The sequence below is a fragment of the Pelodiscus sinensis genome, chromosome 31 (genome assembly GCF_052426305.1).
Source record: "Pelodiscus sinensis isolate ZL-2025 chromosome 31, ASM5242630v1, whole genome shotgun sequence".
Classification (NCBI taxonomy): Eukaryota; Metazoa; Chordata; order Testudines; family Trionychidae; genus Pelodiscus; species Pelodiscus sinensis.
In genome coordinates, this window is record NC_143082.1 from 13,139,436 (window position 1) to 13,164,498 (window position 25,063).

Below are 25,063 nucleotides of genomic sequence, written 5' to 3' on the forward strand. Positions count from 1 at the left end.
TCCCCCAGCTGCCATCCACCCTGGGGGCAAGACCTCAGCAGCAGGGCACTGCCCCAGGCAGGCTGGACAGCTGGGGGCGGGTTGCGCTACAGCCACACAGGAGCCGAACCGCCACTTTCCCACACGCTGGCGTCTACAAAACCAAACTTTATTAAAATTCCAAACCCGCGGGAACAACGGGGAGAGAAACAAGCGTTCAAAGGCAGGCGGGCCCGCGAGGCCTGTGCCGGCTCCCTCCGCCAGGCGGCTCCCCGCAGGCCCAAGCGATACGAGGAGCGCGGCAACACAGACATCCTTCAAAATGTAACAGAACGAGCCCCCAGGGGCTGCCACCTCGGGGGAGGGCAGGCGACAGGCAGACAGTGCCAAGACAACTGCAGTGCACGGGTCTCCCTGTGGCCCACGGACGCCCCCCGGTCCGACTGCCTTGCAGGTGCCCCCAGGGTGCTACGGAGCAGTGAACGCGAGCTGCTCCCCCAGCTCTTCACGGAAGAGCCGGGCCCTTATTGCTCAGAGAGTTGCCCAGAGCTGGAGGGGAAGCCCCCGCGTTTGTGCCGGACAGGCCTGACGCAGGCCGTCCAGGAGCAAGAGGCTGGGACGCAGCGTGCGCAGAGCGGAGAGGCTGGAGGGATGGGAGGGGCAATGCAGACCTGCCGTCGCACAACCCCCGCGGCAGGCGGGCAGCTCACGGCCCCTGGGGTTATCTGAGAAGCCCCCCTGAGCACGCCTGGTTCCACAGACCCGGCCCCTCTTGGTTTTGGCTGACTGGCGCCCAGACACTGCGCGATGCGGGGGCCTTTGCTGTGAAAGGGACGAGGACGAGCAGCCCGGGGAGATGTGCCTGGCGGTTTGGCACCCTGGCGGCTTTCGGCACCGGCCCAGCGCTAAGGCACAAGCCGGCCAGCTGGCTTGCCGGATCTAAGGGGGCACGTGGTGGGCCGGGGCCTGCGTGCCCAGACAGCCAGTCCCAGCTGTGGGAGCCACTCTGCTTAGAGCAGTAGGGTGCCCCCCCAGTTTAGTGGCTCAGTCCCCCCTCGAGCGTGTCACCATCAGACACGACAGGCAGGGGGCTGGGGTGGGTGTCTCGCTTCACCCGTTTACCCAGAGAAGATCTTTGGAATGACAACAGTTTGGGGGGGGGGAGGAGGGGGGCAGGCAGTGATCCTGGGAGATGTGAAGCGCCCAGGTGATTTAGGAGCACAAGAGCTGTTGCAATCAATGGGATTTGTGCTCCTAATTCACTCTGGTAACACATGCACCCTTAGCGCCAAGTAGCCGCAAGGGAAATGGGCTACCCGGTGCAGTAGCCTGGGCTGGCCTCTGTGCACACGGCCAGCCACTGCCCCCTCTAGGTAGATCCGCCTGTCCCACCCACCCACCCCGGCCTCCAGCTGGGACCCAGCCGGCGGAGTGAACGAGAGCAGGCCAGGCCGAGGGCTTGGCTGCCACCACATTCGGCCCCAGAGCCGGCTCCGCACAGCTAGGGCGGGAGAGCTGGGCTAATCCCTGCATCCCCCCGGCCTCGGGTAAGAGGCCAGCGCAGCCGAGCCGCCCCACCCGGAGCTCAGGGCAGTACACTAACCCCTGGCTCGGGGGCCTGGAATCCTTCCCGGGCCAGCCCAAGTGGGGAGGGGACATGGCAGCGCCCCGCAGACCCCACCCTGTGCTCGGCCTTAGCAGGGGACCCCTCGGCAGCGGCCGCGGAAGGGGTCAGGCCGAGAACGGGCTCAAGGAAGCCTGCGGACGGTGCCGACGGGGGCACGCGCCAGCTAACGGGCCGGGCTGTGCTGTGCCGCTAACGGCTGTGGCTGTAAATAAACGGGCCACAGAGCGAGCAGGGAGGAGGACGCGTCCACAGGCATCCTGAAGCCGGGGATGGGGGGTGCCACCTGCTTGCCCAGGGAGATACACAAGGGAGCCCTGAGAGGTCCCGATCCTGGGGGGAGCCAGCCCTGGCGTGGCTGCAGGAAGGGGCACAGCACAGTTCAAACGAGGGAGCTCAGCTACAGGAGCAGCGCACGTCTGCTCGGCCCTGCGGGCAGGGGCTGCATGTGCTCAGTAGCCTCTGGGCTCTTTGGTCTTGGTACGAAGAGGACCCGTTCCTGGCCCCGCCCCCATTGCTGCGATGGGGGAGAAGCTGGCAGCCCTTCCGAGCCGGAGACCGGAAAGTCAGCTGCTCCGCACGCACCTGTCAGGGCAGCGGGTCCAAAGTTCTCCTCTTGTGCAAACAAAGCGGCTCCCAGCTGGGAAGAGGAAGAGATCGAGTTGCTGGGCCCAGGGGCAGAGCCCTGCCCACCCGCAGGCCCGCCTGCGAACCAGCGCACGCCCAGGCTCTCCGCACAGCAGCGGCAGCACAGCGCCAGCCGCGCGGGGGCCAAAGGACGGGGAGGCGGCAGGGGCCAGTACCCGGTGCTGCTCGCCTCCCGCACAGCTCAGCCCCAGGGCACCAGGAGAGCAACAGCCACTGGGACTGGCTCTGCGGCCGCACACAAGCGTAGACGGGGAAATTCCCTCCGCTCTAGGGGAGGTCCGAGCCCTGGGCGGACGCTGCGTCCTACAGACAAATTACAGTCATGGCCAGAGCCCTCCTGCCCATCCAACTGGAGTCAGGCCGGGGCGGCTCACACAAGCAGCCCCGAGGGCTCTCTGCCCCGGACCGGGCAGGCCGCCCAGCGCCAGCAGGAGAGTGCGCCCCCGACACACACCCAGCGGCTTCTCCCGCACCGTGCAAAGCCCCGTCCCAACTAGCCGTGCAGGGAGCAGCTGACTCTGGTGCACTCGCACCGACAAGATGGGCTTTTCACGCACACGTGCTCACGGGGGCGCTCAGAGAGCGGCGACCGTTCCACGGCCGGCAGGGCGCTTCTGCGGCTCCGCCGCCAAGTCGGTCCGCAGGGCTCCTGACCGGCTGCCTCACGCCAAGCCCAGGTGGTTAAAGGACATGGAGGAGTGGGCGCGCCCCTCCCCCTCGAAGGAGTCGTCTTCGTCGTCCTCGAAGAGCTGGTCCTCCACGAAGGAGCCCCCCAGGCCATACTCCTGCTCGTGGACCGAGACCTCGTTCGGGGTGAGATGGGAGGCGCCGCCCACAAAGTCAGCAAACCTGGAGGTTAACGAAGATGGGGAGCAATTAGCACCCGCCCTGGGCCTTCCACTGTGGCAAGGCAGGACTCATTGGCCCAGTGTGGCCGTTCTGATCCCTTAAAGGGCAGAGACATCACTAAACCTCAACCTCCACAGTGGAACTACTGACCCTGTTGTGTAGCTAGGGAAACTGAGGCACGGAGGTGGGGGAGCGACAGGCCCTAGCTCAGACACAGCTGGGACTAGAACTGGGGCATCCTGTCTTGCTGCCCCAACCACCAGCCGAGCCCAGCCCCATAGGGACGCTTAGGCATGGGGAAAAGGAGCCAGCTGCCCTGCTCTGGGACCGGCGGGGACATGCCGGTGACAGCCCGTCAGAGCAGGCAGCTCCGGGGGGTTCACACGGCCCTGGCAGGTCCCCAGTTCAGCTGTAGGCTGCTCCACTGGCAGAGAAGAGAGGCAGCCCTTGGATGTGTGCAGAGCCACGCCCCCCCCAGCAGGGGGCACTGTCGGGGGGGGGCGCCCCCAGGGCGTTTTACCTCTTCGGAGACTGGATCCGGGAAACCACCGTCCAGGCGGAGAAGTCGGGGCTGGAGCAGTAGCCACGCAGCTCCTCCAGAGCTCTGCGCGTCTCCACCTCCCCCTGGAGCCGGTACTCCTCCTCGGTCAGCAGGCGGGGGGGGCTCGGCTTCCCGGCCGCTTTCTGCACCTTCCTGCCAGCAGAGCAGCGGTTTGCAGCAGTCCCCGTTTGCAGCAGTCCCCTACCAAGGGGCTGCCCCGAGAGCCGCGGGGGCTCTGCCGCTGGGCCGGCCGGCCCCCGAGGAGCCAGGCGGGAACCCACTGGCCTGGGCAAAAGGCTCCAAGCGGCTGGGCCCCCAGTTTAACGCTGCCGGCCCTGCCTCAAGCCAGCTTCCCACCCGGGCCAGAGGAGGGGGGTTGGCGCTGCCCCACCGGGCCCAGCAGACAGATGCCCGGACGCCTGCGGGAAGCAGCAAGCTCTGCGCGGCCGTTGGCGCCACACAGTGGCCAGCGTGGGGTTGGCAGCGCAGCCGGGGCTGGAACCCTGCCCCTGAGGAACTCGAGGGATGCTCCAGCGGTGGGAGCAGAGCCAGGCCTACGCCCGCCACCTCCGAAAATCTGTCCTTAGCCAGAGACCCGAGGGGCGGCGGGGGGGGGGGGGGGGGGGGGGGCGCTGACACCCGCCCAAGCACAAGCCACTCCCTCCTCCCCCAATCCTTCCCCTTGCCTCGGGTCTGAGGCAGGACGCGGAGCTGAAGGCTCCGGTTGCCTGGCGCACGGGGGCACCCAGGAGATTTTCGGGCTGACCTTAGAGAGGTTCCCTCTGACCAAGCCGAGGGCCAAGAACAGGGGTGGGGAACCGGAGGCCTGGGGGCTTGTCTGGATCGGACCTCTGAGGTTCCGGGGCCTCCCAGCATTGGGGAACCCGCGCTGGCGCTCCAGCCCCCCCCCCCCCCCCCCAGGGCTGGAGGGCACAGAATCTACTAGGCTGGGCCCCCCCAGAGTTCTAGGGAACATGGGGTGGTCTCTCTTGCTTGGGGGGCTGGGGGGGTTGTTTCAGGTTTGTCTTGTTTCTCATTTGTGCAGCCCCCCCCCCCCGAGTGATTTTTCTGTGGGTCCCCCAACCCCAAAAAGGTTCCCCACCCCGGCCTAGAGCCAGGCCATCGCTTGGCTTGGGAGCTCCCTTCTTATCCGCCCCCTCTCCTCCCCCCGCCATCTCCTACTGCCGCTCAGCCACTCGGCCGGCAGGTAACAGCCAGCCGGCTCCCGACCCAGGACCAAACCCCTCCCGCCTCACCTGTAGACCGTGCAGAGCCACTGCACAGGGTGCTCCAGGTACTTGGTGCAGACGGCGGCCGCCATCAGCGCCAGGGCGATGGGCCGGATCTGGATGCCGGCGTACATGAGCAGCAGGCCCAGGAGCTGCAGGGTCCAGGTGAGCAGGTGGATGTTGCGTTCGTTCTCCAGCGGGCCGTACCGGTAGCACACGGCGAAGCTGGCCAAGCCCACCAGCAGCACGTAGCCTGGCAGGGGCAGGACGAGGGGAGTCACCGGAGGCTGTGGCGAACAGGCCGGGCCGTCGCTGGACACCGGGCTCCCAGCCCCGCCGGCAAGGCAGCTGCTCCTTTCCCGGCCCCATGCCACGGGCGTTGCTACAATCCCGGGCCCCTTCCCAGGGAAGAGACGCGAAATCCGAGCTGGGCAAGCACTTTTGCTCGGGGGCCACTCCAAGAGTTTGGCACGTGGTCAAGGGCTGCACTTCGACGGAGGCCAACGGGAGCTGAGAGTCTGTGTGGGGGCGGCACGCAAAGCCTCCCCTCCCCCCACCCCCGACACGAGGCACAGGGAGCATCCAGCTACTTTGAGCAGCCGGGAGCTGCTCCTTGCTGGAGGGGCCCAGCAAGTGGACCATGGGCCAGATTTAAAGGCTTGAGAGGCTGGATCCAGCCCACGTCTTGCCCCCCGGCTCTAAACCCCCTTTGGACGGGGACTGTTGAGCTCAGCTTAGGTGGCTATGCTCGGCTGAGCGGAGGTGCTGCTCAGGCAGGCCCCAGGACTCCCCGGCCTCCCAGACCCCCTCTCCTGGAAGCGGGCGCAGACAGCTGACCAAACGCAAAGAAGTCGCAGCCTCTCCCCTACAAGCACCAGGACTCACCCAGGAGATATTGCCAATACGACTTGCAGATCTCTTGTAAGTTTCGGAAAACCAGCTGGATGAGGTAGAGGGAGAAGGACCAGCCGCCCACCAGGATGAAGTAGATGGGGCTTTTCTAGGGCACAAGGGGAGAGGTGGGAACAAGACAGGGGTGTCCATCGGGGTCCAGCAAACAGGCCGCCACTTGCTCTGCCGGTAGCGCCGCCCTGCCCTCTGCTGGAGCCGACCTGCCGCTGTCTGATGTTCCAGCTGCTAGACAGGCCCCGTGGTACCGGGCTGGGTTCTGTTCCCCAACCTGGAGCACGTCACTCCACTCCTCGACCCCTCCTACCCCTGCCATGGCAGACGGCAGCCGTCACTCGCTACACAGCACCCGGGGGGCCTGATCTCAGCTGGGTGCTTCTGTACCACACGAGCCAGGCGGACCCTCGCCCTCCTCAAACAGCCGGCAGCTCTCCGGACATGCCTCCGCGCCGGGACAGCAGGCTTTCAGCGCTAGCCGTGCCACCGAACGAGGGTGACGTTTTCACCACCTTCTACCTTGCTCAGAGCAGCGGCCAGACCTCGGACCCAGCGGCCCTGCCACCGAAAGGCCCAGATGAGTTTCCCCCAGTGCATCAGAACCATGTTTTAGCACATCGGCCAGGTGCCGAGTGCTCCATGCCACCCCAGTAACACCCCGGTTGCCTGGCGCCAGAACCGCAGCCTCACCTTGGGCATCACCTTGGCCATCACGTAGATGAGGATGAGCAGTGAGGCCAGCATGCCGACGCTTATCCCAGCTGAGTAGTAGAAGAGCTGGCTCCTGCGGAGACCAGGGGCGAGTCTGAGAGGCGCCCCCGGCAAAGCGTAGCCACCGCGCCTTCCGCCACCGCAAGAGCTGAGAAGGGAGCTAAGGTGCCACGCGCTGCATCTTGGGAACAGAGCAAAGCTCTACGGAGCTACAGACCCGAGCCAAGTGGGATCCGCTGCCTGGCGAGCGACCGCCCGGATTTAACGGCCAGGACAGCTAGGAGGAGGCCGGCCAGCTACGGATGTTACAAGCCCTGGGTTTACAAAGCTCTTGAGGGACGGGCGAGGCTGGTGCGGGCAGTGCTCGGGAACGCCCCTGGGCACAGCAGCACGTTGGCACAGACGGGAGGTCAAGCACACAGGACGGCAGGAGCAGCACCGCGCAGAGGTCTGGCTGTCTAGCAGGGGCAGCGGCGGGGCAGCCCACCTGCTAAGCAAATCCCCGCAGAAGAACAGGAGCAGGCCCAGGAAGGAAACCACGAAGAGCTTGGGGTCAAACCCTAGAAGAGAGAAGATGGCATCAGAGAAACCTGGTTTACACGACCGCGACAGGGCCCTGCCGTCCAGCACGACGTAGAGGCAGACCCCTGACCCCGTCTCGGGGCAAATGGACCCCGTCTCGGGGCAAACGGACCCTAGGACCAGGCTCTGCTCTGACCCTGGTGAATCTCAGACCACGGATCTACCGTGGTACCACACTGACCTGGGGCGGGAGGAACCAGACGGGTGCCCCCCGCTTCTCTCCAAGGCTTATGCAGCCCACATTGGGAGAGGGGCGTCTCCCCCGCACCAGTCAGGAGCCCCTTCTGGACCAAGCTCCCTGCAGTTTGGTTCCACCGACTGTCCTGAGCACCTACCAGAGATCCCGTCCGCCCGAAGGGCGACTCGCCCCGACACCCCGCAAGACTCGCTGGGTTCTTCTAACCAGCATGGGACCCAGCATAGGACGGGCAACCAAGCCGGGCCAGGCAGTAGCCAGGCAAGGTGAGCAGCTAGCACGTGCTCCACTAAGCCGGAGGAATCGCCCCTCCAGCCCCAAGCGGGCCGGGGCAGCCTGACCCCCAGCACAGCTTACACCGGAAGAGGACGACGCTGTAGGCGGTGGGTTGCTCCAGGAGCTCGACTTTCAGGCAGGTTTTCTCAGTGTAAAGGTCCACAGCGATGTAGGTGTCGTTCAGCTTCTCTTTCAGGAAGGAGGCGAGGAAGTTCCACACGTTGAATTCCTCCAGCTCCTTCAGCTTCTCCTCGTTCTCCACCTGGATGACGCGGATCATCTTGTTGCTGACCACGCGGATCTGCGGACGGGGGAGAGGTGGATCGCACGCCCCCAGGGGTCTGCGACTGAGCCAGCGTGCGAGGGAGACAAAACTAGATGGGGACCTGTGCTGGGCGGGGTTCATACTGCCTAGAACAGGGCTACTCAGCACACGATCCGTGGGCTGTTTGGGGCCCACAGGTGGGATCTTTGAACGTGGCCTCCACTGCGAACACGCTCCACAATGGGGAGGCATCTCCCAGGCAGGGCAAGCACTGAAAGACGCAAGCGGACGGGCTGGCAGAACAGACGGGTACAGGATGTCGGTGTTTCTAGCCCCCAGGGAGGAGGTGCCAGGAGCGCTGGGCCTTGTGGGAAATGCTGGCTGCTTAGCCTTGCGGGCAGAGCCTGAGAGGTTGACTGGCTCTCACTGGCCACGTTTGGGGCGGGTGCCATGGCTTAATCTTTGTATTCATGCCCGTCAGTGTGAAAAGTTATTTGCATATATTTGCATGTTTATGCAACCACACTTCAATTGCAGCCCTCGGCATGCGCTGTGAGTATCATTGCAGCCCCAGGGCTTCCAAAGTTGAGTAGTCCTGGCCTAGAACTTTCGAACGCCAGCTCGCCGGCTGCGAGGGAGGCTCGTTCTCCTCCCTGATCAATGGTCTCAGGGCACCTGAATTGCTGCTCGTTACAGCTGCCAGGGAGGTCTCTGAAGTTCTTCGGGAGATAAAAGGTAACAACCTAAGTGACTTAGTAGCACACGACTAATCAAGAGTCACTTAGGCGGCTCTCAAACTTTCCAGACTACTAGACGCTTTCAGGAGTTGGATTCATCCTGGGTGTCCCCCAAGTTTCACCTCCGTTAAGTGCTCATCTGATTTTTGGTAAGCAAACACACCAGTGTCCCAGCCCCTACAGCTGAAAAATTGGCCCCTCTCTCGTTTTCACCGTGTGATTACAAGATAAATCCATCAACGCCAAAATACCGTACTAACATTTCTGGGCACAGTCTATCTGGGCATAAACCAGTCGGTGTCTGTATGAAATTGCAGTGCGGACGGACTTTGCTGGCGCTTTTCAGGAGCTTGTTGTAAACGCAGCAAACACCCAGATCAAAAGGCAAGACACCTTGGAAGGGGTCTGGGCTCCTCTAGGGGCACATACATTCCTGGCCAAAAAGCACTGAGTTAGAAGAGCCATCGGCCTAAGAGCCAAGCCAGCATGCAGGTCTGTGCAAGGGCTCTGAAAAATACAGAAGCTTCGCGCTCTGCAGAGAAAACACCCCTGCCGCATTGCCAGTAACTACCTGACTTCTCAGGAAGTTTAGCCACTTGGATACCTACAATCCCCTTCGCATCCAAGCTACCGACTCTCCTCAATGTCTCCTTTTCTCATCAGCAAGAACCTCTAGCTGGGAGCAGTTAATGTGACTTACAAGAAAAATGGGTCTCATTTAGAGATATTTTCAGGGGACTAGCTGAAGGACGAGGGAGGATTGCAAAGCACAGGACCAGCAGCTAGAAAGTCTAGAGCAGGAATGGGAACCTAAGGCCTGGGGGATGTGGCCGCTGGCTTGTCTGGATCTGGCCCCAAAAGCTCAGGGTCGTGTCCCCCCCAGCACTGGGGAGCCCGTGTTGGCACACAAAATCGATTAGCTTGGGGCCCCCAAGCTCTGGTGTGTGAGGGGAATGTTCTCACTGCAGGTTTGTTTTTTTGTTTTGCTTCTCACTTGTGAGCTGCTCCCGACTGGTTTTTCTGTGGGTCAGCGGCCCCCAGACCTAAAGAGGTTCCCTGCTCCTGGTCTAGCGGGTTCCTATCTTTGCCACTTGCTTCCTGCATGTGCTTCCCTGCCCCTTGCCTCAGTTTCCCCATCTGTAACTCGCGGCATAACACGCCGTTTGGGTGTCTGAACGGACACATCCTTGTTCGAACTGCGGCGTCTCCCTGAGGGAAGGAGCTGCGTGCTGATCGCACAAGCTTCTCTCGATGGGCTCCTTTTATTCATTCCCCGACACGCTCGTCAGGCAGTTTCGCCTTTGACAGCGGGCGCGCGGTTCTCTCCCAGCCGGAGGCGGGAGGAAGGAATCGCAGCTGAGGAGGATGCAAAGAACATCGCCACGGAGCTCCAGAAGCAGCGACGCAAAGGGACCCTCATCCTGACAGACACTTGCCACTTCTGCCCACGGGAGACGCAACCTCCGGGCAGCACCTGTGAAAAACCGGGACAGCGTGTGCCCACTGTGGTGGGGGAGCTTGGGGAGGTGTCAGGGGACAGCCTGCACCCATGTCTGACAAAGCCTCAGTATCATATGAGCACCCACGAAAGCTCGTCACCTAATAAACCATCTTGTTAGTCTTTAAAGTGCTGCATAGTCCTGTCTTTTGTTTCATATGAGCATCCGGTCTTTGAGCGAGCCCCCAACGCGATTCCTCATTTCTTTAACCCTGAGTCCTTCCCTTCGCCTTCCCAAGATCCTTTGCCTAACAAACCGCAGCGACACCATTTGGCACCCATGGTGGACGCTGATGGAACCAGCCCGCAAGTCGAAGGTTTTCCCCAACCAGAAAAGCCTGACCTGCTTCAAACGTTATCCCTGTTTTCCAGCGGAGACCCACAGGCCACACGAGCGAGCGGCAGCACGGGAGAAGGGAACCCTGGACTCCTGACCCCTCTAGTCCTTTGCTCTAACCACTACACAACACTCCCTGCCAACGCTGGGAATAGAACCCAGGAGTCCTGAAACCAAGCCTGCCGGCTCTGACCGCTGCTACGCGTCCCTAGGAGAAGTAAGGTCGTTCTTTGGCCTTGCTGTGCTCCCACGTGACACTAGAGCGGGGGGGGGGGGGGGGGAGCTGGGGGGGAGGGAGAGAAGAAGAGAACTGTTTTTGCAGGGGGGCCACTTCACAAACTCTGCCCCGGCGGAAGGGGCAGTTCCCTGTAGGTGCCGCACGCCCCGGCAGGGAGAGGAGACTTTGTGCACTTCCCAGCCCAGGCCAATTGGAGCGTGGGGAGCTCAGAAAGTCTCTCCTCCTCCCCCTCCCCCTGCCAGGGGCATGTGGCTCTACAGGGAGCCACCAGCCATATTGAACAGCGAATGGCTTCACACGCTCCCCTGCCTCCAGGGCTCAATTGGGGGCAGCCCGGATCCGGTTCATGGACGGCATCTTGCCCACCCCTGCTAGAGAGCACCAGGCACAGTCTGGTTGCTAATGCCACGAAAACCCCCGGATGGGAAGAGCAAGGCAAAGGCTGAGAAACCACCAGGGACTGGCCCAAAGGCAGGCAAGACGGGTCTGTCGCGGCAACTGGCCCGTACCTGGTTACCCCCTTTCTCTCCCCAACGCAGGCCATAGGACCAAGGGGGCTGGAGTTCAAGGCACGTTTGCTGGTGAGCACAAACCTGGCAAAGCCTCTTTCTTTGGGCTTCTTGGCTTGTCCGCAAGCGACGGGGCCGCGAGACATGGCCCTTGCTCTGCGGCTGGCCTAGCGGTCGCCAGTTCCTACCTGCATGCGGGTCCATATGTCGTGCCATTTCGGGGTCCCTGGGTTGGCGTAGCAGAACTGCTGCGAGGCCGTTGCGTTCTGCACCTGCCCTTCTCGGAGCTGGATCACTGGGGCCTTGCCACCTTCGTAAGACAGGGGAGAGGGAGGGGAGAGGATTTAGTAACAAACCAGACCCCAGCATCGATCGCCGGCTGTGTCCGGCCCTGCCCCCACCTCCGCAGCACCTGCTCTGTGCCGAGCGGGGAGGCTGGAGGCTTTGGTATTCAGGACGGGCGGCCGGGGTCGGAGATCTGCAGGTGGGCACTTGGACTGTTTGTTCCTGAGCTCGTTTCAGGCTGCCTGCAGACCCAGGAAGGCACCACAACAGCGCTACGCCCTCAGCTCCTGTTGCTATGGACTTTCTTCACACTCACCGGGGACAGAAACCATCGCGAGTGGCTTGTGTTTACAGGGAGACTTAGAACCTAGCAAGCATCCCACAGGTGGAGTCCACGGGGAGGGAGTTCTCTGGGAGCGATTCTGTTTAAAGCAAGAGCAGACGTTTCCCCCAAGACTAGGGATCGGGCATTCCGTACTGCCACCAGCCCCCAACGTGCTGTCCTGGGAAGGCTGAGGCGAAGGAAACACCAGCCAGAGACCAACCTTTCTGGAACATGACCCTGATTCTAAACATACTAGTGCAGCCCACTTCCTTCAACGTAACAACTCCTGATTTACACCCACGGGCCTGTAGTGCAGCCCACGGCAGCCCCTGAAGAGCTGACATGAGAACGGCCACACCAGGGCCCCAACTAGCCTGGTCTCCTGCCAGACAGTGGCATCTGCAAGGGACTGTGCTTTGGGAACAAACCCATGTTTTGCTCCAGTCACTCCCTTCTTCCTAAGCAGCTGTGAGCCCGGTGTTCTTTGCCCCTGTGTGCGTGGGAAGCATGCCAGCTCTAGGAGAGACAGCCCTGAGGGAACTTACTCAGCAACCAGAGGCATTCACAGAGCTAGTCGCTTCTGGCCTCGAGCACAAGCCTTAATTTCCCCATATTAGCTCCTGCTTCAGACCCAATGTCGGTGGCTAAAACAAGGGGGAATCCCTCATTTATGCCAGTCCTATAACTTGCGCGGCGAACTTAGGTGCATTTTCACTCAACAGGGAGAAGGAAACACGCATCAATTTCACCTTCAGACCCGGACCGAGGCCAGATTTAGCTTTACAGTCAGCTGCGACCTTAGACCATGCCTCAGTTTACCTTCCCCTGTCATAATACAGAACAGCTGTCAGTAGAGGACAGCAGCAGAAGGGGGACGGATAGTGGAATTTGGATCAGCTAGCAGGGTGGCCATTACTTTGGGTCGCTATTAGTAGCTTAGTTCATCCCGTCGAAGTCCTCGTGTTTTATAACCGGCTTGGCATCGGTAAGTGCCTTTGTAAGGAGGTAATCCTCCCCTTTAGGCTTCTTAGGGAAAAGCCAACCCGGGGCGTCCATCGAGGCATGCGTGTCTTATAGGCTGCTGAGAGTCTCAACAGGCGCACGCATCTCCCACGGAGATGGCTCAGGCTCATGTAGATTCATGGCAGAGCGTGGGCGTTTGAGTAATGCTGTGTGACTTTAGACTATTTACCAACGTGCTTAGGTTCATAGAAAAGTGTTATTCCCCAAGAGGGGAGACATTAGACCGAGGAGGAAAAAAAAACAAAACGTTAAGCTACCTACAGCTTTAGTAGGGAAAGAACGTGACTTACATTAAAAATCACTATGCTACAGTCACCAACTTGTGTGACCAGACAACATTTGGGGCTCATGTGGACCCTTCATGCAAGGCAAAGTTCTGCTCGCACTTTTCATCCATAGATCTTGAAGCACTTCACAAAGGAGGCAAGACCCCTTTTACAGATGGGGAAACTGAGGCACAGAGCAGCGACATGACTTGCCTGAAGTCAGCCACCAAGTCATCTGCAGCACTAGGTCTCCTATCCCCAGTTGGTGTCCCCTACCCAGCTGTAAGCGACTCAGGAGAGATTCCGATGCTGACCAGCTAATTAGCAGAGCGCCCATAGCTAGGTGTTTTGTTTCTCCTGGTGGTGCACATTCCCACATGCCTCGGTGCACATAAAATTATTCTGCACATGGATGTTAAAGGTTAGAGGGAACATTGCTACCCAGTATGTGTCTCTGCCTCCTGACTGACATTTTATTTTATAACCTTTAAAAGTGACACTGGCACTTCCAATCAGATGACCTACACCCTTCTCCACCACACCAGGCAGACCGGAGAGGCAGCTAAACCCATGACAGACCTCACTGCCATTCAATTCACCCGCTGCTCCCCAGAGAAACTGTCAGTCAAACGACTGGAAACACTCCCGCAGAAACTCACAGAACCTTTGGTGCATCTTCGGGCACTCGCAAGAAAGAGGAAGGTGTTAAAGTAGCTACAAAGTGAGATTACCACCAGGAGGAACTGGCACTCTGTTTATAACTCACACGTCAAAGGGCTGAGCCCAGAAGCAGCGATTTCAAACACACAAAATTAACTCGCTTTTGGGCCGTCCCCCACCACCATCCTAAACTTCTCACTTAACACAAGCCACAATAGATTTAACATCCCCTTTCCTCTGGCTTTGAAGTGGGAATTTTCCAGAGTCTCCTAAAGGGATCAAAAGACTGCTTGTTTTTCATAGAGTCTCTTTCTTCCCTGAAATGCTATTTTGTTCCTTATGCTAAACCATGCAGGAAATGCCCACGCTGTGGGCAGGAAGGCATCCTCTTCACAAGCAGTTCTGCCATACCTCCATCAGGCAGGTGCCCGGAGGTCCTAAGATTTGTGCTGGGCCCAGCACAATGTGGCCTCAAAGAGTCCCTGACCCAAAGAGCTTACAGTCTGACCTAGAGGAGGACTGGGAGACAAAGGTTCATCAATCCCATGGTACAGCTTCAGAACGGGGACATAGAAACACTGTAGTCTGCGGCAGAGCCGGGAGCTGACCCCAAGTCTCAGAACAGCCTTGTCTATGAACCCAGGCTTCCTCCAACCTCTGCTGTGTACCATCCCCCGCCAACACCCTCCTCTGTCCTGCCTTAGTCCCGTTCCCCGGACTGCTGCCCCCTCCCCTGCTGGAGAGCTCACAAGCTTCACTTGGAATGGATGCATTTTGAAAAGTGCAGTATAAAGCACTTCAGGCCACACTGTGCTTTGACCCCTCCCTGTCCTGCCAGTTCCCCACTTGGCCCCATGCTGCCTCCCAGCACCCTCCTGCCCTGTATCAACCCCCCGCCCTACCCCGGCTGCCAAGGCTCTCCTGGCCTGCCAACCCCAAACCCCCGGGGCTCACAGTCACACTGATTGGGGTCTGCCACTCGCAAGTCTCTCCCCCCAAGTCACTGCATGCACAGCCTGGATTGGCTGGCAATGTGGGGTTTGGGGGCACAGAGGGCTGGGATTGGGGGGGGAAGGTGGCCACTGAACAGAGCAGCTGGCAGTGCTGACTCCCAGGGTGGGGTGACAGAAAGGGCTGTAGCAGAGTGGTGGGGGTTTTATCTGCCACCTCCCCACACAGGGGCAGCCAGTGGAATGGGGAGGGGGGGTCAGAGAAGTCACGGCTCTCTGTGGGTCTATAGTCCGTACGCTCCTTGCTCTCCCATTCGCCACTCCAGGTGCTCTCGGGAAAGGCCCCCTCCAAGTGGCTCCACCCCCAGCTCTCCTGTACATGCCACCTCTTCCCCCCCACACACACCGCTCTCAGCCTCCCTGGGTTCCCATCCACCACCCCCAGCACCCGCCCCCTCTTCCTCACTCTATGGGTCTGCGCCCCCCAGTGCCCGCCAGCCCCAGTCCCTTGGGGTGCCCTCCCCAGTGACCCAGGAACTGCCTGCCCTTTGGGGTGCCCCCCCGGGACCCGCCAGCCCCGCCCCTCGGGGTGCCCCCCCCGCCAGCCCAGCCCCGCCCCACCCCTGGGGGTGCCCCCCCAGTACCCGCCAGCCCCCCCTCGGGGTGCCCCCCCGGTACCCGCCAGCCCCCCCTCGGGGTGCCCCCCCCGCCAGCCCCGCCCCGCCCCTGGGGGTGCTCCCCCAGTACCCGCTAGACCCCCTCGGGGTCCCCCCCCGGTACCCGCTAGCCCCCCCCTCGGGGTCCCCCCCCGGTACCCGCCAGCCCCGCCCCTCGAGGTGCCCCCCCCCCCGGGACCCGCCAGCCCCACCTCGGGGTGCCCCCCCCGTACCTGCGCCCCCCAGCAGCAGCAGCAGGGCCCCCAGGAGGCGCCACCCCCGGGCTGGTTTCATGCCTCCCGCCATGGCCGCGCCGCTCACTTCCGCCCGCGCCGTCACCAACCCGCCCTAGCAACCCGGGGGGGCGGGCGGGCCGCGAGCCTATAGGCGGCCAGGCCTAGAGTGACGCAAATTCCTGCCCCCGCGCACCCGCGCTGACCGACAGCCCTCCTCAGCCTATCAGAGAGCGGCTCAGTTGACGGCCACGCCCGGCTTCCGCCTCCCGCTTGTCACGCTGACTGACAAGCTACACAGCCTATCGTTGGACAGCTGAGCCCCGCGGCCCTCAGTAAACAGTCCCGTAGCAACTCTTACACCCTCCCCTAGAAACGACGGTGACAGACAGCTTCCCCAGTATATCAGAACACAGCCCACACGTGCGCAACCAGGGTGATTGACAGACCTCTCTACCTATCAGGTGACGTCTTTGCCCCATAGCAACATTTGAACTCATGACTGGGTTATTATTGTAGGGTCTCTCATGGGGGGTTGGGTTGTTATTGTAGGGTTGTCGGAGGGCTGTGTTATTATTGTAGGGTCTCTCATGGGGGGTTGGGTTGTTATTGTAGGGTTGTCGGAGGACTGTGTTATTATTGTAGGGTCTCTCATGGGGGGTTGGGTTGTTATTGTAGGGTTGCCGGAGGGCTGTGTTATTATTGTAGGGTCTCTCATGGGGGTTGGGTTGTTATTGTAGGGTCTCACATGGGAGGGCTGGGTTATTATTGTAGGGTTGCCGGAGGGCTGTGTTATTATTGTAGGGTCTCTCATGGGGGGTTGGGTTGTTATTGTAGGGTTGTCGGAGGGCTGTGTTATTATTGTAGGGTCTCTCATGGGGGGTTGGGTTGTTATTGTAGGGTTGCCGGAGGGCTGTGTTATTATTGTAGGGTCTCTCATGGGGGTTGGGTTGTTATTGTAGGGTCTCACATGGGAGGGCTGGGTTATTATTGTAGGGTTGCCGGAGGGCTGTGTTATTATTGTAGGGTCTCTCATGGGGGGTTGGGTTGTTATTGTAGGGTTGTTGGAGGGCTGTGTTATTATTGTAGGGTCTCTCATGGGGGGTTGGGTTATTATTATAGGGTTGCCGGAGGGCTGGGTTATTATTGTAGGGTCTCTCATGGGGGGGATTGGGTTTTTATTGTAGGGTTGCTGGAGGGCTGGGTTGTTATTCTAGGGTCTCTCATTGTGAGGTTGGGATCTTATTGTAGGGTGTCTCATGGGGGGGTTGGGTTGTTATTGTAGGGTTGCTGGAGGGCTGGGTTGTGATTGTAGGGTCTCTCACAGGGGCTAGGTTGTTATTACATAAGAATGGCCACACTGGGTCAGACCCAAGGTCCATCTAGGCCAGTATCCTGCATTCCAACAAAGCCAGGTTCCCTAGCGGGAATGAACAGAACAGGGAATCAAGTGATCCATCCCCTGTTGCCCATTTCCAGATTCTGACACACAGAGGCTAACGGCCATTGATGGCCTGTCCTCCATGCATCTATCTAGCTCTTTTTTGAACCCTGTTAAAGTCCTGGTCTGAACAACATCCTCTGGCAAGGAGTTCCACAGATTGACTGTGCGTTGTTATTGTAGGGTCCCTCGTGGGGGGCTGGGTTGTTATTGTAGGGGCTCTTGCGTAGGCCTTCTCTCACCACAATGCTGCCTTTTCCGAGTCCTTCCACCTCCTGCGGGTGATTCCCTGCACTGGGGGCAAGTGTCTGACCCCCCCACACACACTTCTCAGAGCCCTGCCCCTTTCTACTCACCCTGCTGGGCCAGCAGCCTCAGCCTTGTCCGCCTGCCTGCTGCTCCCAGTGCCACCTCCCACCATGTTGCCCCTCCAGCACGGAGCTCCCGCCTGGAAACCGCCCCCCTGCGCCACTAAACACTCGAGCTCCCGCCGGGCTGTGACGCCGGCAAGAAATGAGCCAGCCGGTGCTGGTGCAAGTGGCCCTTCCTCCATCTCTTTGTGAGTCGATATATATAGCCTGACAATTGCAGCTATTTATAGAGACATCGCATCCCATCGAATCTGCCCTTCCTCCCACGCACCTTGCACAGCCCACCTGGCTCCTGGTGCCCCCGGCCCGGCCCGCTCACATGTGCCTCGCTCCCTGCGCACACGTAGTCACGTGGACTTGAAAAGAAGCACGTGCACGAGCACCATAGGATCAGGGCCCTCGTTAATCTGCAGAGGCCCTGTGGACCAGCGGGGTAAGGGAATGAAGCAGAGATTCAAGACGCTTGGCTTTCATTCCCATGACTTTGACAAAAAGGTTTTGCCTCCCTGTGCCTCAGTTTCTCCTTTTTTTCTAGTTAGACGGTGAGCCCTTTGTTCTCCCCATGCGTGTGTCTTCCTCTGTGCTCAGGGCCTAACCCAGGAGGGCTCCATCCTCAAAGGAGGCCTCTGGACCTTACAGACGGCTGCGAAATAATAATAAAATCAGCTCAGTGGATCGAAGCTGGGGACCGTGTCTCTTTCTCTAGCTCATAGCCCCCTCCCCCCGGCCTTTAATGGAGTCCCAGAGTCCTGACAATCTCCCCAGCTTGCAAGGCGGCGCGTGGGTGGGCAGACGTGATGCTTGGAAGGAGCTGAACAGGCTCCCCATGAGCCTCAGGGTGCATTCGCCTTCAGTGCCGCGACGGTGGCCCCTGAAAAGCTGCAAGGAATCCAGCCTCTCTATACCCCCCATATTTCCAGCACAAGCTGCCATGTCCCCTGAGTTCAGATACAGAGACTGTCTCTGGGGCTGCTGCAAGGGACTTTAAAGGAGGAAAGCTGATCTGGGTTTGGAAAGATCAAGTCCAGCATGGCATCTACTCACTTGCTGACTTTAAATGGGAAACTACAGATGTTTGGGGTAACATACAGCGCTGGAGACATTGGATTTTGTGTGTCTGTGTGTGCGTGGGGGAGGTATTACAAAACTCTTCCTGGGACTTTCCCAGGTTTCTGGCTGTTCATGCTTTTACTCTGCACTCAGCCCCACGGGGTCTCAAGCCCGCTCTCATGAGATGCAGCTGCTGGAGAGAACAAGGTGCAACAATGTGCCCCAGCTGAAGTTATGGCAGAGCAATGAAACCAGGGGCTGCAGGGTGGCAGCTGAGAGAGGCAGGGAGGCAGGGGCAGAAATGCCCCCACGTCCAAGTGCTGGGAGTGGGGAGGGGGTTGTCCGTTCAAGGATCTGGGGGGCTATCATGCCTAGTGGTTAGAAGGAACCAAGGCGGTTGCTGGGATGCGCAGATGATCTGACCAGTCCTAAGCTTTCCCCCTCTCCCGCCTCTGCCCCGTTGGAACGAAGGAAGGAAAGAGCCACTGGGTTTCCCAGTTCCGTCGCTGTCCTAACAGGCTGATCCCTCTGGGTGTGACAGCGCCTCCTGCTGGGCCTGGCCTCCCTGCCCAGTGGGCTGGTGACACGCCAGGGCTGGCCAAAACACCCAGGACGCTCCCGCAAACAGCAGCCGGCGCTGCCATGAATCATCCACTCCGTGCAGCCTCCCCCGGGCTGCAGGCAGCACCGATCCGGGGCTGCCGTCGTGAGGCACCGTGGCACTTGGCACAGGGCCCTGGGGTTTGTTACCTACCCTAGCAAGGGCCGGGCGGTGCTTATTGTGTGCCAGCCCCACTTGGGCTGGCTGTTCCTAGCCCTGCGGCATCAGTGATGGATGTCAAAATATTGCTTGAGCTCCTCCACCCCCTTTCGTTGCAAAATAAGCAATTCACAAGCCTTTTCCCTGCCTGAAATATAAACCCCGGGGCTTTTCTCGAAGGGCCATTCCCCTAAGCCAAGGGGTGGCACGGACGGCGGGTGCACAGCATGGGCGTTGCCCCCCTCTCTCGCCTCCTCTCTGCTCCAGTTGCCACTGCGCTTTGGGCTCCTGGCCGTCGCCTACCAGGGGAGGAGGAACGAGTGGGTGCACAGGCCTTTTTCACGGGGGGCGGGAGAGGAGACGGTTGAAATTAGCAAGGGGGCCCACCAACCCCTGGCAGGGGCACCTCCAAGGGAGCAGACGGGCATTACCTCTGGCCACCCCCATTCCAGATCCAGGGAGAGACGGTCACTGCCCCCAAAGCATTTACCACTGACAAAGGGGCTGCGTGTGTGTGTGGGAGGAAACTGAGTCACAGAGGTGGGGGAAGGCGTTTGGCCAAGGTGTGTGGAGCAAGGAGCAGAGTGTTGTATCCATTACGCCATGTGGCCGGTCCATCCGATCAGCGTTACGTCTCTTGGCCTTTGTTTTATTTTGATCCAGGATGTAATTCCTAATACATGAAGTTCTCCCACTTCATCCCCCTCCCAAATAAACTCCCACATTTTGTCCCCAAATTGCTGCATCTGCTGGTGAAATGGACCCCTCTGGAAAGTGGGGCAGGCAGTAAGTTTGGATAGGAATCAATCTCCCAGCATTGAGATGCAGCCACTTCTGGGGTGGAGCATGGTACCTTCCTATATAGGGATCTTCTCCCCCCTCCTACCCTCCCAGTGCTGGGAGGCAGCCACCTCTGGATTGCAGTATGGCAGCTGTTTGTAAGGGGACCCAGGACTGAAATGCAGTTGCCCTTATTTGGGGGGGGGGGAGGAGAGATGCAGCAGCTGGCAGCCCAGGCAAGAAGGCTGGGCTTGGAGGAGGGAGTGTGTGTGTATGGGGGGGGGGGACATACATGGAAAATGAGAGAACGGAGGGGGAGGGCAGCCCCCAGTAGCTCCACAGAGGGGGGAGGCAGATTCTTGGCGATCCTGCTGCTCCCAACCCCCGCCCTGGACTTTAATGCCAAATATTTTCTTGCTGAGGGAACTGGCAGGGCTGTGCCCACTTGCTGCCCACAGTGCAGCCACTGCGGGGGCTCACAGCTTACCAGGGACAGAACGCAGGAGTCCTGAACCTCCTACTCCCTGCCCCCCAGCCCCAGAGCTGGGAACTGAACGCAGGGGTCCAGACATTTGGTTTCCTGCTCTAACCAGTGAACCCTGCTCCCCTCCCAGAGCCAGGACTCCTGGGTTCCCCTCTCCAGAGGCAGGAGGGGAGTGTCACCCAGTGGTTAGAGAAGGGGGGGCTGGGAGCCAGGGCTCCTGGGTTCCCTTCTCCAGAGACAGGAGGGGAGTGTGGCCCAGTGGTTAGAGAAGGGGGGGCTGGGAGCCAGGACTCCTGGGTTCCCTTCTCCAGAGACAGGAGGGGAGTGTGGCCCAGTGGTTAGAGAAGGGGGGGCTGGGAGCCAGGACTCCTGGGTTCCCCTCTCCAGAGGCAGGAGGGGAGTGTCACCCAGTGGTTAGAGAAGGGGGGGGCTGGGAGCCAGGACTCCTGGGTTCCCCTCTCCAGAGGCAGGAGGGGAGTGTCACCCAGTGGTTAGAGAAGGGGGGGCTGGGAGCCAGGGCTCCTGGGTTCCCTTCTCCAGAGACAGGAGGGGAGTGTGGCCCAGTGGTTAGAGAAGGGGGGCTGGGAGCCAGGGCTTCCGGGTTCCCTTCTCCAGAGACAGGAGGGGAGTGTCACCCAGTGGTTAGAGAAGGGGGGGCTGGGAGCCAGGACTCCTGGGTTCCCCTCTCCAGAGGCAGGAGGGGAGTGTCACCCAGTGGTTAGAGAAGGGGGGGCTGGGAGCCAGGACTCCTGGGTTCCCTTCTCCAGAGACAGGAGGGGAGTGTGGCCCAGTGGTTAGAGAAGGGGGGGCTGGGAGCCAGGACTCCTGGGTTCCCCTCTCCAGAGGCAGGAGGGGAGTGTCACCCAGTGGTTAGAGAAGGGGGGGCTGGGAGCCAGGGCTCCTGGGTTCCCTTCTCCAGAGACAGGAGGGGAGTGTCACCCAGTGGTTAGAGAAGGGGGGCTGGGAGCCAGGACTTCCGGGTTCCCTCCCCAGCTGCAGGAGGGGAGTGTGGCCCAGTGGTGGGAGCAGGAGGCAGCTGCGTGCCGCAGGGGAGCGCAGCGGGAACGGCTGGCGGGCTGCAGGGGCCGCTGGGCACCCCCCCTCCTCAGCTGGGCCCGGCCCGTGGGCGGCTGCCGGGCTCTAGCGGAGCCAGCTCCGGCCGCGTGGGCGGGGGATGTGCGTCAGCGAGGGGGCGAGCAGCACGTGGGGCCGGGCCAGTGAATTCCAGCCCGGCCAGCCCCAAATAGCTCCTGGAGCGGGGCGGCGGCCTTTGATCCTCACGTCGTTCTGGGGGGCCAGAGCCCCGCATCCCTCGGGGGCCCCGATTGCACATCCTTGGGGGGCCAGAGCCCCACATCCCGTGGGGGCCCCGATTGCACATTCTTAGGGGGCCAGAGCCCCACATCCCGCGGGGGCCCCGATTGCACATCCTTGGGGGGCCAGAACCCCACATCCCTCGGGGACCCCGATTGCACATCCTTGGGGGGCCAGAACCCCACATCCCTCGGGGGCCCCGATTGCACATCCTTGGGGGGCCAGAGCCCCGCATCCCTCGGGGACCCCGATTCCACATCCTTGGGGGGCCAGAGCCCCACATCCCTCGGGGACCCCGATTGCACATCCTTGGGGGGCCAGAACCCCACATCCCTCGGGGACCCCGATTGCACATCCTTGGGGGGCCAGAACCCCACATCCCTCGGGGACCCCGATTGCACATCCTTGGGGGGCCAGAACCCCACATCCCTCGGGGACCCCGATTGCACATCCTTGGGGGGCCAGAACCCCACATCCCTCGGGGACCCCGATTGCACATCCTTGGGGGGCCAGAACTCCAGATCACTCCGGGGGAGCGCGATTCCACATCGCTTGGGGGGGCTAGAACCCCACATCTAACACCTCCCAGCCCCATGCAGCTGCCCTGATCCCCGCGGGGTGGGGAAGAGATGGACTCACGTGGGGGACTAGATCCTTTCACACCCCAATCTTTACAGCCCCCAGGGGGCACCCTGAGCCCCACATTGTGACAAGGGCCTGGAGCAGCTTGGACCCCACTGCCCAGGATGCGTTGGACCATGCCCAGCGCAGGAGGAGTGTGGGTGGGGAGGGGTCTAGGGAGATAGGGTGGCAGGGAATGGCAGCCAGGAATCCTGGGTGTTCTCTCCAGCCCTCCCCACATTTACTGGGCCTGTGCTAGGGCTGGCAGGGGGCTGCGGGTTGGGAGTGGGGGGCACCGGCGGAGTGGGGGATGGGGAGCCCAGAGATGGGCTGGCAGGGGGCTGTGGGTTGGGAGTGGGGGGCACCGGCGGAGTGGGGGATGGGGAACCCAGAGAGGCTGGCAGGGGGCTGCAGGTTGGGAGTGGGGGGCACCGGCGGAGTGGGGGATGGGGAGCCCAGAGAGGCTGGCAGGGGGCTGCGGGGTACATGGAGCTGCCGGGAGTCACACCGTTAGTCCATACATGTCCATGTGCCCACGTGTCACACACAATCCCTCCAGGGCCCTCGCCATCCATCCCCCGCCAGTTCCAGCTCCGCCTGCGCCCGGCAGAGGCCCTGGGGAGCTGGGACCAGCAGGAGATGCTGCTCCTGAGGCATGACGTGAGTGGGTGGATTTGAGCACCCGCCAGGCAGTCCGGCCCTGCCATCTCACAGAGCCACCAGCCTGCGCCAGGGACCCGAGTGGGGCTATGAATAGCTGCCGGAGCGTGGCTGAATGAGCCACGTGGGTGCAGTGGAGCAAGGGGGTAGGGGTGGGGGATGGGCAGGGGTGGACAGAGGGCTGTGCAGGAGGGGAGAGGGAGGAATGGGGAGGGGGCATGGCTGGGGGGGGGGGCGGATATTTCCTCTCTCTCAGCACCAGGAAGGGGAAGGAAAGGCCGCAGGGACCATCAGCTCTTCGGCCACCCAGCACCCATCCCTGATTCCTGATTTGCCCCCGGGGCAGCCGTGGCCTGCGACTTCACACAAGCTCCCTGCCGCCCAGCTCCTTCCTGCAGCAATGGCCAGGGACCCTACCGCAGCCCTGCTGTGGGGGGCGGCATGATGTTCTTTGGGGGAAGAAAGAAACTTCAACCCACGAGGAGTGGAGGAGGGGCCTGCAGGGAAGGGCAGCCAGGACAGGGGTGCAAATGGAGACCCCAAGGAGTTACCAACGAACTAGGGGCGAGATCCCCAGCCTCTGGGAAGTGACGTCGCTTCGGCATCGCCAACTGCAATGGAGCAGACTGACCCGGCCTCACTGATCCCGACGGGGATGCGGCCCCACGCCAGCCAGGATCCAGACCCACTGACCCCGACAGGGCTACGGCCCGTCCACGCTGGCTCCATCCCAGTATTCTGGGAGAACCAGATTCTCCCCCCACCTGCCAAGGAGGCTGCAGACCCCAGAAGCAGCTGAGATGCAGGGAACAGAACCAGGCAGAGCCCTTTCAGAGCTGAGCTATTCCCACGGACTACAAGGGGGTGCCCTGGGGGAGGAGTGAGACAGAGCAGAACAGGACTCATTGGCTCCCTGCCCCGGGAGTCAGCGTGTGCACCCATGCACCAGGAACATGGCGCCCCAAGCTGCTGTACTTGTGAGTCTGCCTTCGTTTGGAACAAATCCCCAATTTCAAGCCAAACCACCATTCGACATCCCGCCATTACCCACAGCATCTGCCGACTGGCACCAGCCATTTGGCTCTGGGTGGGAGTGTTGACTCTGAAACCTAACGATGGCCATGAAAACATCCTCATTTGCTAGCAGGTGCTTAGATGCGGCTGAGACTGAGCAATGCCCTAAAAGTGCCCCATGTCATTGCTATGCTGGGGGCATAGGTTCCCCCGTATCTTCACCCCACCCCTCAAATTAGCTCACATGCCCCCCAGATAAGGGGGGCCCTGGACATCCAGCTGTTGCCATCCGCGCTGGGCCTAGCTACACGTGTGCTTCCAAGGGCCCTGTGTTAACCACATCAATGCCTAGATGATGCTCAGGGTTACTATAGCAACCAGGGATGCGCATGAACCGAAGCTTTCCCACAACACCGGTCCAGTCCCAGAGCCACTTTCTCTGTCACCGAGCCACCAAGCAGGGGCAACTGGGAAGGGACGAGGCCTTGTGCCCCTCTTGGCTGCACCAGCACCACACACATAGGGACAACGGGGCCCGGGCCCCCCTCCAGCCCCACACAGGGGCCTCTCCGGCCTGTGGCAAGTGGCAGGCCTGGCCAGAGCACAGTGCATTGTGGGTATTCTCTGCATCCCAGGGGCATGGGGAGAGGGGCGTAAGTGAGAGCAGCCGGGAGGTTGATCTAATGGATGTCAGGGGCCCCGAACGTCTAATGGGGGAGGAGGGGTTGGGTCCTGTGCTAGGCTCCTGCCTCCTACCTCCCCCTCACAGGCACCTGCTCCCATCTCGGGACACCTCCCCTCCCGCCGCAAAGGGAAGGAGGGGGCAGAAACAATCCACACCGTGACCTCTCTGCTACCAAGATGAATCACTTCTCCCTCCGCCCCCGCCAAGCCCAGAGCCCACACGGCACATGTGGGCTGCGCCGAGGGCCCGGCCAGGCCCCTGCTCCTCCTCCCCGCTTCTGAACCTGGGGCTGTCCACACAAAAGGCGCTGTGGGGGGGGGGGGGGCTTGGCTGGCAGCAACAGAAGGCTTTTATCCGTCT

General features: G+C 61.1%; 1 protein-coding gene across 2 annotated transcripts; it reads right to left on the reverse strand.

Moving 5' to 3' along the window:
* Positions 1-127: 127 nt before the first annotated feature.
* NEMP1 (nuclear envelope integral membrane protein 1) lies at positions 128-15,677 on the reverse strand. Of its 2 annotated transcripts, none has more exons than XM_075901826.2 (9): positions 15,524-15,677; positions 11,314-11,435; positions 7,623-7,842; positions 6,975-7,047; positions 6,467-6,560; positions 5,756-5,870; positions 4,898-5,123; positions 3,621-3,794; positions 128-3,100 (listed from the first exon to the last, which is right to left on the reverse strand). In XM_075901826.2, the coding sequence occupies exons 1-9, from the start codon at positions 15,594-15,596 to the stop codon at positions 2,914-2,916; spliced, it is 1,284 nt and encodes a 427-aa protein (XP_075757941.2). In that variant the 5' UTR covers positions 15,597-15,677; the 3' UTR covers positions 128-2,913. The 2 variants fall into 2 exon arrangements, with proteins under 2 accessions (XP_075757941.2, XP_075757942.2); XM_075901827.2 differs by lacking the exon at positions 15,524-15,677 and adding an exon at positions 11,538-14,153.
* Positions 15,678-25,063: the final 9,386 nt, after the last annotated feature.

Excerpts from the sequence above, each read along its gene's own strand:
- NEMP1 (XM_075901826.2), bottom strand. The coding sequence starts at position 15,596 with ATGGCGGGAGGCATGAAACCAGCCCGGGGGTGGCGCCTCCTGGGGGCC. Across the intron at positions 11,436-15,523 it reads GCTGCTGCTGGGGGGCGCAG|GTGGCAAGGCCCCAGTGATC; the intron begins GTACGGGGGGGG and ends TGTCTTACGAAG. Across the intron at positions 3,795-4,897 it reads TGGCTCTGCACGGTCTACAG|GAAGGTGCAGAAAGCGGCCG; the intron begins GTGAGGCGGGAG and ends CTCTGCTGGCAG.